At 42.5% G+C, this 14,645-nt stretch overlaps 1 protein-coding gene across 8 annotated transcripts in view; it reads left to right on the top strand.

Annotated features, from left to right (window-relative positions):
* Positions 1-14,645, top strand: part of EPB41L4A (erythrocyte membrane protein band 4.1 like 4A) — a 284,136-nt gene that overhangs the window by 109,538 nt on the left and 159,953 nt on the right. For all 8 annotated transcript variants that reach the window (XM_018053741.1, XM_018053739.1, XM_018053736.1 and 5 more), the window contains one exon: positions 1,064-1,168. In XM_018053741.1, coding sequence (XP_017909230.1) covers positions 1,064-1,168 — 105 coding nt within the window. The remainder of the gene's footprint in view (positions 1-1,063; positions 1,169-14,645) is intronic.

Below are 14,645 nucleotides of genomic sequence, written 5' to 3'. Positions count from 1 at the left end.
CCAGTGCAAGTTCGATGCATGAAGCAGGGAACCCAAAGCTGGTGCTCTGGGCCAACCCAGAGGGATAGAGCGGAGAGAGGTGGGAGGGGGTTCAGGATGGGAGAAACACATGTATACCTGTGGCCGATTCATGTTGATATGTGGCAAAATAATCGCAATAATGTAATTTTCCTCCAATTAAAATAAATAATCACAGAGATATTCAGCATAAGGAATATGGTCAATAATGTTGTAGTAACTGTGTGTGGGACTAGTTGGTTACTAAACTTATCATGGTGATCATTTCATAATGTATGCAAATGTCAAATCATATAGTATACTGGAAACTAATGTCATATTGTATGCCAACTATATTTCAATTAAAAAATAAAACATAAAACCTTATTAAGCAAAATGAGATAAAAATTTCAAAAAGCTTTGGCTCTGTGTGTGTGAAAGTCGCTCAGTTGTGTCTGACTCTTTCCGACCCCATGGACTGTATAGTCCCTGGAATTCTCCAGGCCAGAATACTGGAGTGGTTAGCCTTTCCCTTCTCCAGGGGATCTTCCCAACCCAGGGGTCTAACCCAAGTTTCCCACATTGCAGGCAGTTCTTTACCAGCTGAGCCACAAGGGAAGCCTATTAAAAATTGCTATTTTAACTTTATATATCTTCTGCATTAGTTGTGAGAGTAATGATCCTGGTGAAAATTGCTTTTTAAAATGAGAGAAGTATGGGATTTTAACCAAAGTAAATTTTTTTTGATGAATTTATTGGACATACTTCATATAAGCTATTATCTTTATTAAAATAATAATTTTGTCTTGATATTTTAGTCTCAAAAGAAAAGCATCTTATTAATTTATAATAAATAATAATTTAAAATTGTTTTTCAGAAGTATTTATTTAATACTTAAATCTCTTTGTAATTGAGGCAAAACTTAAAGAGGGAACTATGGGCTAATAAAATTGTTTCCCTGTGAGCAAAGCTAATAAAAGATGAGAACTGTGGCTGTGTCCCACTGAGAAAGACAAGACACCTTATTAAAAAAAAAAAGACACAACCTGTGAATTATTTTTGCAGAAGTCAACGAAAGGGTCCGTTGTCCTTGAACACGTGTTTCGTCACATAAACCTTGTGGAGGTGGACTATTTTGGACTGCGTTACTGTGACAGAAACCACCAAACGGTGAGTGCAGTGACTCCATATTAAACTTCCTGGTTGTAAATTTCATCATATCTCTGCCTTCTCTTGTAACTGAAAAACTTAAACGTGTTTTCCATTGCTAATTTCTTTGAATTTTTTCCCTCTTCTGCCAAAAGTCTGCAGAGTTGTAGGATTCACAGTTTGTGTGTGTAGATTTCTTGATAGGTGGCTCACATGGTTTTTGTTTTTTACAATTATATTATAGAGAGTACTTTCCCTTTGTGTTGTTAGGAGGACTGAATTAGCCATTTAATGTGTTAGGAGCCAAATGACTAATGTCTTATAGTGATAAGTATTATTGCTTTTTAAAATATAAAAAAATTGGAGGATAATTGCCTTACAATGCTGTGTGGGTTTCTGCTGTACGACACAAGTCAGTTATAAATATACACAAATCCTCTCCCTCTTGAGCCTCCCTTCTACCCCCCCTCCCCCCCTCCCAATCTCACTCCTCTGGGTTGTCACAGAACACCAGGCTAAGCTCCTTGTGGTTATTATTGTTTTTTAGGAAAGTAAATGGTTAAAGAATATTTAAAAGAAATATAGTGTAAAAAGGTGCCTATCTAAGTTTTATAAGTTGGACAAGCAATTATAAGATAAACTAAGTAGAGGTTTTCATTCATAAGCTTGATGAAGTAAGAGTAATAAAGGCAACCAAGCTTTTGGTGTTGGATGTCATTTGTTCAGGAGGATTTAACTCAAGATCTTCCTAACTGGCTGGATGGTAGAGAGTTATTAACAAACTTAGCAAATTGGTTAGTGTAGATTCTATTCGGTTATAAGGTTGAAAAGCTCTCTTGGATGATGAAAAGAAGAAAGATTTTGAAGGTGAGGGTTTTGAGATATGAAAGTATATTCATTAATATGACTTTTGGCTTAAAAGTCTTAAGACAAATCTTAACCTGAGCTAGAAAGTCTTATGCTTATAATGCTTAATGCTTACCTTAAAAATACCATATTTGACCTTTTATTTTTTTATATGCCTGTTAAAATAGCTTTTCTCTTCTTTCTTACTTAGTTCTCCTAGCCTCCACTGAGTCATCTGGGTCTGGGGTCTGTTCATTGCGGTTCACTGATTATCTGAGTGGGGTTTCTTGTTCTGTTCTCAAGAACATGCTAGGATGAGAAGAGGCAGGCAAATGGAATGCTGTTGATGGCAATATGTTCTTGAGCTTTTTCTATAACAAGCTTGTTCTGTTTCACAAGATTTCACAAAGTAGGAATAAAAAATTGGGTGTGTTACTTAGCTTTCCATAGGAAGGAATTGCTTTCTAAAGGCAAGTGGTCATTAATACGTGCTTCAAAGGGAATGGACATATTCAGGTCACTGAATTCTGTCTTGTACGACTGTAAGTCAACATAGCAAAACTGTAAATCTATACTGAGAGATTAAATTGAAGGCCATAGAAAATATCTTGTATTACCTTCATATTTTTGAAATAGCATTTTTCCAGCAGAGGGAAATTCAGTTTCTGATCTTGTATGTCAGACCTTGCCTGGAAAGATTGACTGTCTTGCTAAAATTGTATAGACCTTATCTGTCTTTTTTTTTTTTTAACATTCCAAAGGAAAAAATGTGAAAAGTTAGAGAATTTCAAACAATGACTTGAATCATTGCAAAAGAATTAGAAGGTGGTATTGATAGTTTATTTAAAGTTTTCTAGGGCTTGTTAAGATCAAAATTTATTTTTCCGTTACCTTTATTTCTAAGAGTTGGCATTTCTGATACAGGCTTAGGAGAAAATATATAATATGAAGGAGGAAACTTATTTAAGACATGTTTTTTTTATGTGGGAAAAACATCAGATGTGTAAATCACATGATTTTTTGGTCTTCTGAATTTGTTTCTTTATAGTAAACTCAGAAAAAAATAGAGGTGATTTGTAAACATGACTTAGTCTTTGCATGTTTAAATGCATCGTTTTCCTTTTAATTGTAGGAAGCTATGAGAATAAGGTCATGACAATTTAGCCTTCCTTTAGGTAACTGTTTGATCAAAGCCTGTCATTTCTGCAGGGTGGGTAGAGTGTCTGGGAAGGAAGACATGATTCCGTTCCTGACGCGCTTCTCTTGGATTGTGAGATAGGTGTTGGGACCTCCCTCACTCTGGAAGGGCAGCCCCCCAGCTGTAAGTCTTTGAGGGGATTGTCAGTAAACCTCACTTCATATTTCCCTACTTCCTCTCTATACTAGTAGAAACAGCCCTTCATATCCCATAGTTACTTAATGGTGAATAAGAGTTTAAGAATAGCCCGATGCTAGAATAGCACAGGACATGGGGAAAAGTCTTTGTCTTAAAAACAGAGGAGTTATTTCTGTGAATATGCCTGGATTACTGTCCATTAGATTGGATTTGTTTATTGCTTTACTCTTTTTCTGTGCCCAGAAGTTTATTTTAATGAACAATGCCTGTGTAAGGATCTTGTATGTAATTAAGACCTACATAGAAGACTTTGAGGTCCTAATGGGGACCGCTTAGATCAACTCTTAAAGCCAACGCAAAGAGATTGGGAAGAGGAACTGGGGATGAAAGGAAGAAAGAGGACAGGAAAAAGAGATGAGTGCAGCAAAGAAAAGCTCCCCCTCCCCCTCCCTCCATCAGCAGTGGACCATGCTTTGGGGCCATGCCTGAACTGGCTGGGGATGGGGGACGTAGAGGGCTTTCCTGGTAGCTCAGACAGTAAAGAATCTGCCTGCAATGCAGGAGGCAGCCTGCAGCACTGCTAGTCCTCCAGGTGTGGTCAAAGTGTAAGGATGCGTCTATAGGTGAGTTAGACTGGCAGTGGCTGCAGAACTGACGAGGAAAGGTTATGGAGGGCTTTATGCCCATCTCAGGGAATAGGTGTGTGTTGCATGAGAAGATGGGCAGCTACCCTAGAGAATTAGGTAGCAACAGGGGACTTCCCTGGTGGCCGAGACGGTCAAGAATCTGTCTGTAATTCAGGAGTTCAATCCCTGGGTCAGGAAGATCCCTGGAGAAGGGAATGGCTACCCACTCCAGTATTCTTGCCTAGAGAATTCTGTGGTCAGAGGAGCCTGGCGGGCTATAGTCCATGGAGTCAACAGAGTCAGACATGACTGAGCAACTAGTACATACGTATATGCCTGATAAATATGTCCCTGTGACAGGCAGACCCCACATCGCAGGGAACTTTCTCTCCTGGAGAACAGAAATAACCAACAGGCCTCAATCCAGATGTATCAGCCATCACCATCACTGTCATCAATACACCATCAACTGTTGAACATTTTCTTATGTTCATTACATACCCAGAACAACGGTTCAAGTTAAATATTGTTACTTTACCATCAGAGATGAAGAAAAGGAAGCTAAAATGGTTAAACAATGTCCCCAAGGTCACACAACCAGCAAGTGTTAAGATCAGAATTCAAACCCAAGTCTTCATGTTTTCAAGATCTTCCAGTTATTCAGTACAATAATGTCCTGACTTGAATGCATGTAAGATGAGGAATTCTGAGGAAAGGGAGTTTCATGCTTGGAATGTTAAATGAAAAAATTAAAATTTTATTAAACTGTATATTCCATGGAACCAAGTCCTGGGAAATTCATGTAGCAAATGCCTAGATTTAGATGTTCTATATGTGTAAAGAGTACTCGTTGTTGTTCAATTGCTCAGTTGTGTCTGACTCTTTGTGACCCCTTGGACTGCAGCATGCCAGGCTTCCCTGTCCTCCTCTATCTTCCGGAGTTTGCTCAGATTCATACCCACTGAGTCGGTGATTCCATCCAACCATCTCATCCTCTGTTGCCCCCTTTCTCCTCCTGCCCTCAGTCTTCCCCAGCATCAGAGTCTTTTCCAATGAGTTGACTCTTCACATCAATGGCCAAAGTATTGGAGCTTCTGCATCAGTCCTTCCAATGGGTATTCAGGATAGAAACACGCCTTGTTAAGGCTAATGTCTCTCTGAGGTATAGCTGACTTGATTTGGAACACTCTGGGCTTCGTAATTTCTTTACTTCTCAGGAGGAGTCTGTAAAAGAATCTCAGGATGATAAAATTAGTTCTTCATGAAGACACGTTTACTGAGACTGAATCAGCACAGTGCTTCCCGCCTCACCCCAGGCTTTCCTTTAGATGCGCCATGGAGTTCATGTACCTGCAGTTTCTTTTTCTAAAAATGGCAACCGTGAAAGCAGTTAGCCTTAGTCTGGATCTAGAACCTCCTTTCTGTTCTGCTCTGAACTGGGTTATCAAGTTCGTTCTTAATCCAGACTGGTCTGTGTGGAATATGTCCTTTTTATATCTGGACCAGTCTTGATGGAAGCTGGATGTGACGCAGTCTGTCATAGGGATTAGAAGAACACATCAGTTTTGTCTAATGACCATGCCACTCACTAGCTGTAAATATGTAAAATTCTCTTCAAGTATTAATCCTCAGTCTCGAACAGCAGCCCTCTCAGGAGAGTGGACCCCCTGCAGTGTGTTCTAGGCCTGCCTGTCACCGGTTGAGTGGCTGCTCATTGGGAACTCCTTCCTGTTTCCCTCATGGCCCGTGGCCAGCAGCTCCGCTTGGCGCAGCTTCAGTTCAAGTGAGCACCAGCTCTCTCTGCTCAGTGTCCTCATCCCCAGCCCCTGTGGGTGTGTCACTTTGTATGGCAAAAGGGACTTGGCAGATGCGACTAAAGTAAGGATCTTGTGATTGGGAGACTATCCAGGTGGGACCAACATAGTTACATGTATTCTTGCAGGTGAAAGAGAAGGCAAGAGGGTCAGAGCAGATGCGACAGGGGGCACAGAGGTCAGAGTGGTGCACTCACTGAAAGGAGGCCTCGATACCAGGGAGGCAGGTGGCCTCCAACAGTTGGAAAAGGCAAGCCAAGATTCTCCTCGGGTTCTTCCAGAAGGAACACAGCCCTGCCTACACTTAAGTTTTAAGCCCAGTGTCTTAGTCAGTTTGGGCTGCTTTAACAAATTACTGTAGGCTGGGTGGTTTAAGGAAGAAGCATTGATTTCTCACAGCTCTAGAGGCTGAAAGTCTGAAAGGAGAGTGCCAACATGGTTGGATTCTGGTGAGGGCCCTTTTCCAGGTTTCAGACAGATGACAGCTGAAAGTATACCACATAATTTCATGTGGTGTAAGAGCTTTCTTGTAAGAGCACTAATCCCATTGCTCCCTGACCGAATTACCTCCCAAAGGCCCTACCTCCAAATACCATCACCCCAGGTGGTTCAGTGGTAAAGAACCCACCTGCCAGTGCAGTAGGTGCAGGAGATGGGGGTTCGATCCCTGGGTCGGGAGGATCCCTTGGAGGAGGAATTGGCAACCCACTCCAGTGTTCTTGCCTGGAAAACCCCATGGACAGAGGAGCCTGGTGGGCTACAGTCTATGGGGTCACAAAGAGTTAGACATGACTGAGCATACACGGATACATAGGGGATTGGGGCTTAACATGTAAACTTGCAGTGGACGCAGACCTTCAATCTCTTATACCCACTGAGATCGTTTTGGACTTTCGGCCTTCAGAATTGTAAGATAATAAATTTCTGCTACTTGAAGCCACAAGTTTATGGTCATTTGTTGCAGCATCAAAAAGAAACCAGTGCATGTGGTTACTGTGGGGAGAGTTTTATTTTGCTGGCTCAGTGGAAACATGAGGGCTCTCTTGTTTGGGTTCACTGCATTAGGCAGAAACCCGAGACACTGTTACCTCTCTGGGTAATATTAGCATATATCCTCCGGCAGGTGTGCAGAATTTCTGTGATTAGGACTGCATGTGTACATCGCAGAAGTCTATGAGTAGGTTAGTTGCTGCTGCAAGGATTATCTAGATTCCTTATTATGAGGGAGGGAGTGAGATCTGTTCAAGATAGGCAGAGAATTGGGATTTTAATATAGGCTTCTTCACTTTAATAGTTGGGCAAGTTTGAAATTACTCTGAAGCTGAAAGAAGCATGAGCTGCCTTTGTTATTGTAAATGGAGTGTGGAGCGGCAGCAGAACAGATAACTGCCTTTGGAGTCACAAGACAGGTCGAGCCCTAGGTCTGCTCTTAAGAAAGGTCAAGTCACTTCATTTTTCTGAATACTGAGATGCTTTCCTTGCCCCGACATTCAAGACTGTTGTAGGATCAAATTAGAGAACACTTGAAAGCTCATTGTGTATTATACAGTTTTAAACATTTCGAACACTTTTCCTGTTGAAACTAGGATGGAGGAAAATATTGCTGGTGATAATATATTTTTAAAAGGTGAAGTAGAGGAAAGAAGGAAACAGTCTGGAGGAAAGGAGAGAAAATCTAATAAGCTCTGGACCCTTAAACACCTCTGGAGATTTTTGAAGATCCATTTTGTTGATATTGAAAGCAGTAATAAGAGTAAATGTGATATCCTATTACTACTTCTGGTTTTAAAATTTATAATCATGTCCCATTTTACTACAAATATTTATTTGTTTTGCTTATTTGGGTGTGCGGGTCTTAGTGTGCATATGGGATCTTTAATCTTCATTGTGGCATGCAGGATCTAGTTCCCTGACCAGGGGTGGAACCTGGACCCCCTGCATTGGGACCGCTGAGTCTTAGCCATCGGTCCACCAGAGGAGTTCCCATATTCTATTTTAATGTTAGCTTGAGGCTTCTCTACAAATTACTCCTTCAAATGCAGATTTTACCTAGTTAGAGCTTTTCTCGGAATATAGAATTCAACCTGCTGGATCTGCTGTCTTGTAACTTTAGAAGTCAAAGAAGGAGGGAGACACCTTGCATTACAGATTCAGCCAGCACATGAATGCCCTTTCCCCCAGTGAACTCTTCTCTTCACTGAGACAATAAAAGCAATCAGATGGAAATTCCCCAGCTTCTTAACCCTCTGTACACACTTCAGTTCAGTCGCTTAGTCGTGTCCAACTCCTAGAGACCCCATGGACCGCAGCACACCAGGCCTCCCTGTCCATCACCACCTCCCGGAGTCCACCCAAACCCGTGTCCATCGAGTCAGTGATGCCATCCAACCATCTCACCCTCTGTCGTCCCCTTCTCCTCCTGCCCTCAATCTTTCCCAGCATCAGGGTCTTTTCAAATGAGTCAGTTCCTTGCATGAGGTGGCCAAAGTATTGGAGTTTCAGCTTCAACATCAGCCCTTCCAATGAACACTCAGGACTGATCTCCTTTAGGATGGACTGGTTGGATCTCCTTGCAGTTCAAGGGATTCTTAGTTGCTTCTTAATCATCCTTTTCCCTCCTCTCAGTGGATGAGCCCCAGTGCCTCTCTCCTGGATTTTGCTTCTGCATCTGCAGCCTTCTCGTGAGTCTGAGTGAACTCTGGGAGATGGTGATGGACAGGGAGGCCTGGCGTGCTGCGATTCATGGGGTCGCAAAGGGTCGGACACGACTGAGCGACTGAACTGAACTGAAGTGAAGTGAATCCTTTCAAATCAAAATAGATTACATCAGGTGCCTCTAAGTAAAAGAGAAAAAACATAACAAATACTGCTTTGATAAGTCTTGGTAAAGCATTTTTGATACATCTCCCAGACACTGTGAAGTTGAATTACTCTAATGATTACAAACTGTTTGCCACTCAGTAAGTTTTGAACCCCTTGTTTTCAAACTAAACTAAAGCAGAACCTGATGAGTGGTCTGAGATACCCTTGCTCTCAGAGCAGGTTGAGAGGGGATGGTGATGACTACAGTGCATTTGAGATGCCTAAAGATTACTGAAAGTAATTTTAGATGACAGATCACTATGTGATTTTTTGGGGGGGGGTGTATAACTCTGGAGAGTTCAAAAAACTGAGTGATCTTCCTTTATCAAAACTCCTTCATTTTCAATCTACCTCCTTCAGTAGATAAGGTTACTCCGTGCTCATCCTTATAAAGACAAGAAATGGGAATAAAATTGATGCTGATCCCTGTCTCACACCAGGAGTATATTATAATCATCCAGGGGTATGTGAACTAACTGAGAAGAAGCAGTCCAGTATTTTATCAAGATGTACTTCCAATAAATATTCACTTTTTAAGTTTAAGAAATATTAAAATGTATAATACACTGCTATTTTAATTGATAGCCATCAGACTCTCAAGAGTCTTCTCCAACACCACAGTTCAAAAGCATCAATTCTTCGGCACTCAGCCTTCTTCACAGTCCAACTCTCACATTCATACACGACCACTGGAAAAACCATAGCCTTAACTAGACGGACCTTAGTCGGCAAAGTAATGTCTCTGCTTTGGAATATACTATCTAGGTTGGTCATAACTTTTCTGCCAAGGAGTAAGCATCTTTTAATTTCATGGCTGCAGTCATGATCTGCAGTGATTGTGGAGCCCCCAAAAATAAAGTCTGACACTGTTTCTACTGTTTCCCCATCTATTTCCCATGAAGTGATGGGACTGGATGCCATGATCTTCATTTTCTGAATGTTGAGCTTTAAGCCAACTTTTTCGCTCTCCTCTTTCACTTTCATCAAGAGGCTTTTTAGCTCCTCTTCACTTTCTGCCATAAGGTTGGTGTCATCTGTATATCTGAGGTTATTGATATTTCTCCCAGCAATCTTGATTCCAGCTTGTGTTTCTTCCAGCCCAGCGTTTCTCATGATGTACTTTGCATAGAAGTTAAATAAACAGGGTGACAATATACAGCCTTGACGTACTCCTTTTCCTATTTAGAACCAGTCTGTTGTTCCATGTCCAGTTCTAACTGTTGCTTCCTGACCTGCATACAGATTTCTCAAAAGGCAGGTCAGGGGGTCTGGTATTCCCATCTCTTTCAGAATTTTCCACAGTTTGATGCACACAGTCAAAGGCTTTGGCATAGTCAATAAAGCAGAAATAGATGTTTTTCTGGAACTCTCTTGCTTTTTCCATGATCCAGCGAATGTTGGCAATTTGATCTCTGGTTCCTCTGCCTTTTCTAAAACCAGCTTGAACATCAGGAAGTTCACGGTTCACTATTGCTTAAGCCTGGCTTGGAGAATTTCGAGCATTACTTTACTCGCATGTGAAATGAGTGCAACTGTGCAGTAGTTTGAGCATTCTTTGGCATTGCCTTTCTTTGGAATTGGAATGAAAACTGATCTTTTCCAGTCCTGTGGCCACTGCTGAGTTTTCCAAATGTGCTGGCATATTGAGTGCAGTACTTTCACAGCATCATCTTTCAGAATTTGAAATAGCTCAACTGGAATTCCATCACCTCCACTAGCTTTGTTCGTAGTGATGCTTTCTAAGGCCCACTTGACTTCACATTCCAAGATGTCTGGCTCTAGATTAGTGATCACATCATCATGATTATCTGGGTCGTGAAGATCTCTTTTGTACAGTTCTTCTGTGTATTCTTGCCACCTCTTCTTAATATCTTCTGCTTCTGTTAGGTCCATACCATTTCTGTCCTTTATCGAGCCCATCTTTGCATGAAATGTTCCCTTGGTATCTCTAATTTTCTTGAAGATATCTCTAGTCTTTCCCATTCTGTCGTTTTCCTCTATTTCTTTGTACTGATTGCTGAAGAAGACTTTCTCATCTCTCCTTGCTTTTCTTTGGAACTCTGCATTCAGATGCTTATATCTTTCCTTTTCTCCTTTGCTTTCGCCTCTCTTCTTTTCACAGCTATTTGTAAGGCCTCCCCAGACAGCCATTTTGCTTTTTTGCATTTCTTTTCCATGGGGATGGTCTTGATCCCTGTCTCCTGTACAATGTCACGAACCTCATTCCGTAGTTCATCAGGCACTCTATCTATCAGTTCTAGGCCCTTCAATCTATTTCTCACTTCCACTGTATAATCATAAGGGATTTGATTCAGGTCATACCTGAATGGTCTAGCGGTTTTCCTTACTTTCTTCAATTTGAGTCTGAATTTGGTAATAAGGAGTTCATGATCTGAGCCACAGTCAGCTCCTGGTCTTGTTTTTGTTAACTGTATAGTGCTTATCAATCTTTGGCTGCAAAGAATATAATCAGTCTGATTTCAGTGTTGACCATCTGGTGATGTCCATGTGTAGAGTCTTCTCTTGTGTTGTTGGAAGAGGGTGTTTGCTATGACCAGTGCATTTTCTTGGCAAAACTCTATTAGTCTTTGCCCTGCTTCATTCCGCATTCCAAGGCCAAATTTGCCTGTTACTCCAGGTGTTTCTTGACTTCCTACTTTTGCATTCCAGTCCCCTATAACGAAAAGGACATCTTTTTTGGGTCTTGTAGGTCTTCATAAAACTGTTCAACTTCTGTTTCTTCAGCGTTACTGGTTGGGGCATAGACTTGGATAACTGTGGTATTGAATGGTTTGCCTTGGAGACGAACAGAGATCATTCTGTCGTTTTTGAGATTGCATCCAAGTACTGCATTTTGGACTCTTTTGTTGACCATGATCACTACTCCATTTCTTCTGAGGGATTCCTGCCCACAGTAGTAGATATAATGGTCATCTGAGTTAAATTCACCCATTCCAGTCCATTTTAGTTCACTGATTCTTAGAATGTCGACGTTCACCCTTGCCATCTCTTGTTTGACCACTTCCAATTTGCCTTGATTCATGGACCTGACATTATTGTTCTTTACAGCATCGGACCTTGCTTCTATCACCAGTCACATCCACAACTGGGTATTGTTTTTGCTTTTGCTCCATCCCTTCATTCTTTCTGGAGTTATTTCTCCACTGATCTCCAGTAGCATATTGGGCACCTAATGACCTGGGGAGTTCCTCTTTTGGTATCCTATCACTTTGCCTTTTCATACTGTTCATGGGGTTCTCAAGGCAAGAATACTGAAGTGGCTTGCCATTCCCTTCTCCAGTGGACCACGTTCTGTCAGACCTCTCCACCATGACGTGCCTGTCTTGGGTGGCCCCTCAGGACATGACTTGGTTTCATTGAGTTAGACAAGGCTGTGGTCCTAGTGTGATTAGACTGACGAGTTTTCTGTGAGTATGGTTTTAGTGTGTCTGCCCTCTGATGCTCTCTTGCAACACCTACCATCTTACTTGGGTTTCTCTTACCTTGGGCGTGGGGTATCTTTTCACGGCCTGCTCCAGCAAAGCACAGCCGCTGCTCCTTACCTTGGAGGAGGGGTATCTCCTTACCGCTGCTGTTCCTGACCTTCAACGTGGGGTAGCTCCTTAGGCACAGGTGGCCTGCGCAGCTACCACTCCTCGGGATGCTCCTCCTGGCCAATGGCCCCTGCCTCAGGCGTGGGTGGCTCCTCAGGGTCACCGGCCCTGGCCTCAGGTGGGAGGTGGCTTCTCCTGGCCGCCCCTGACCTCAGATGCGGGGTGTCTCCTCCCAGCCGCCACTGGCCTCGGATGTGGGGTAGCTCCTCTCGGCCGCCGCCCCTGACCTCGGATACCGCCCCTGACCTCAGACGTGGGGTGTCCCCTCCTGGCCGCCACCCCTGACCTCGGATGCAGGGTATCCCCTCCTGGCCATCCCTGACCTCGGACGTGGGGTAGCTCCTCCCGGCCGCCCCGACCTCGGACGCAGGGTAGCTCCTCTTGGCCACCGCCCCTGACCTCAGACGCGGGGTAGCTCCTCTTGGCCGCCACCCCTGACTTCAGACGCGGGGTAGCTACTCTCGGCGGTTCCTGCGCCGTCACAGCCTGGCACTGGGCCACTGCCCCTGACCTCGGACGTAGTGTAGCTCTTCTCGGCCGCGCTTAGTGCGCTGGCTCGCCACCGCCGCCTGCAAACTAAAAATTGTTCATTTTAATGAACATTTGCCAATATATGATATTTGGTAAAATGCTTTTATCTACTTGTGTATTTGTATTTTCATCAGAATATAGGAGCTGCAAATTTAGTTCATCCAATTTATAAAGAGTCCAACTTTTACTTTGGCAAAGTGAAAGTGAAGTTGCTTAGTCGTGTCCAACTCTTTGCGACCCCATGGACTGTAGCCTACCAGGCTCCTCTGTGCATGGGATTTTCCAGGCAAGAATACTGGAGTGGGTTGCCATTTGCTTCTCCAGGAGATCTTCCCAATGCAGGGATTGAACCCTGGTCTTCTGCGTTGTAGGCAGATGCTTTACCATCTGAGCCACCAGGGAAGTCCCTTTTGCAAAACCAGTTATCAAACCACTCAGCTAAACCAGGGTGTATTCTATATTTTGTCAGTTTAAATAAAAATGTTAATGTATCCTGTGACAAGTATTTCACCTGGGAATTTGATTTTTGGATGAGTATAGACAGATAAGGCACAGATAAGGTTTATCTAAGTGATAAACCTATCACTTAGATGTGATAGGTTTTCCAGGGCTTTGATTTGTTTTTTTCTATGGATCCCTATCTCCTGACCTAGCCGTGTTTTTATGTGTTTTGATAATAGCTGGATGGTGGAAATTGCAAGATCATTAAACAAAAATCGCCGTTCCTTTTGTTGCCTTGTTCTATAATATACCTGAGTTCAGAACAACCTCGCCAAGGAGCAAAATACCATACTTCTCTTACTTTGTCTGTGAAAGTGAAGTCGCTTAGTTGTTTCCGACTCTTTGTGACCCCATAGACTGCAGCCTACCAGGCTCCTCCATCCATGGGATTTTCCAGGAAAGAGTACTGGTGTGAGTCAAAAGGACATGTAAGGTTCGAAAAGACAGAACCTGATCTTCTGGTTTAAGAGTGTTTTATTGAAGGAAACTTTGCTAACACTGGTATTTAAAACACTGGTATTTTTCTGCTCGAGGATTTTCCACATCCTGGGGCAGTGTGCTCTAGAGAATTTGAAAGGGTGAGAGGTGCCTTCCTACTGTAAATGGGAAAGGAGTGTTTGTGAAAGGGGTGGGTGGTGGGGAGAACTGTGCCCAGTAGATCAGGTCTAAAAGAATGTGTGAAGACAGCAAATCCCAAGAGTTCTCATCAAAAGGTGGACTATTTTTTTCTTTCTTTTTATTGTGTGTATGTGAGAACGTGAATGTTAGCTGAACCTATTGCGGTAATCATTTCACAATATATATAAATTACACCATTGTGTTGAATGCTTTAAACTTAGTTGTGTATGTCAATAATTTCTCAATAAAAGAGGGAATAAAAATGTATATGGAAGTTGAGGATCCTAGAATTAAGTCCCTTAAAACTATCTGTTGTCTGTGAACCCTTTAGGATGTTCTTACAGTTGCATAAGAGGTGTCTGCCCTTTTTCTTGAATACTTTGGTGAATGCTGCACTTCAGGCTAGGGTGTCATCCCCAAATCCATCATCTCCCTTTTCAGAGCTGACGAGTCACCAAGTCTGTCAGTTCTAATGGCTAATGTGACTGTGTAATTAACCATCCAACCTAGGATACTTTTGAGAGTGAAAAGAACCACTGTTCATAATTAAGCGGGGAGAGCAGTGTGTCTGCAGGACTGTGGTCACCTCTTATCCTTCTAGCGCCAGTTCCCAGCCCTGAATCCTTTTTGAAGTGCCAGCCTGGGAACCTGGATTTCTGTAAAAACTTTCTGATTGGTCTTCCTGTCTTCTCTCTCGCTCCCTCCCATGTTTTCCCCCTTGCAATTGTAGTTTTGTTTCAGAAATACTAC

Source organism: Capra hircus, chromosome 10 (assembly GCF_001704415.2).
Source record: "Capra hircus breed San Clemente chromosome 10, ASM170441v1, whole genome shotgun sequence".
Classification (NCBI taxonomy): Eukaryota; Metazoa; Chordata; class Mammalia; order Artiodactyla; family Bovidae; genus Capra; species Capra hircus.
The sequence above is the reverse complement of the archived record's forward strand: the minus strand, read 5'-3'. Positions and strand labels throughout refer to the sequence as shown.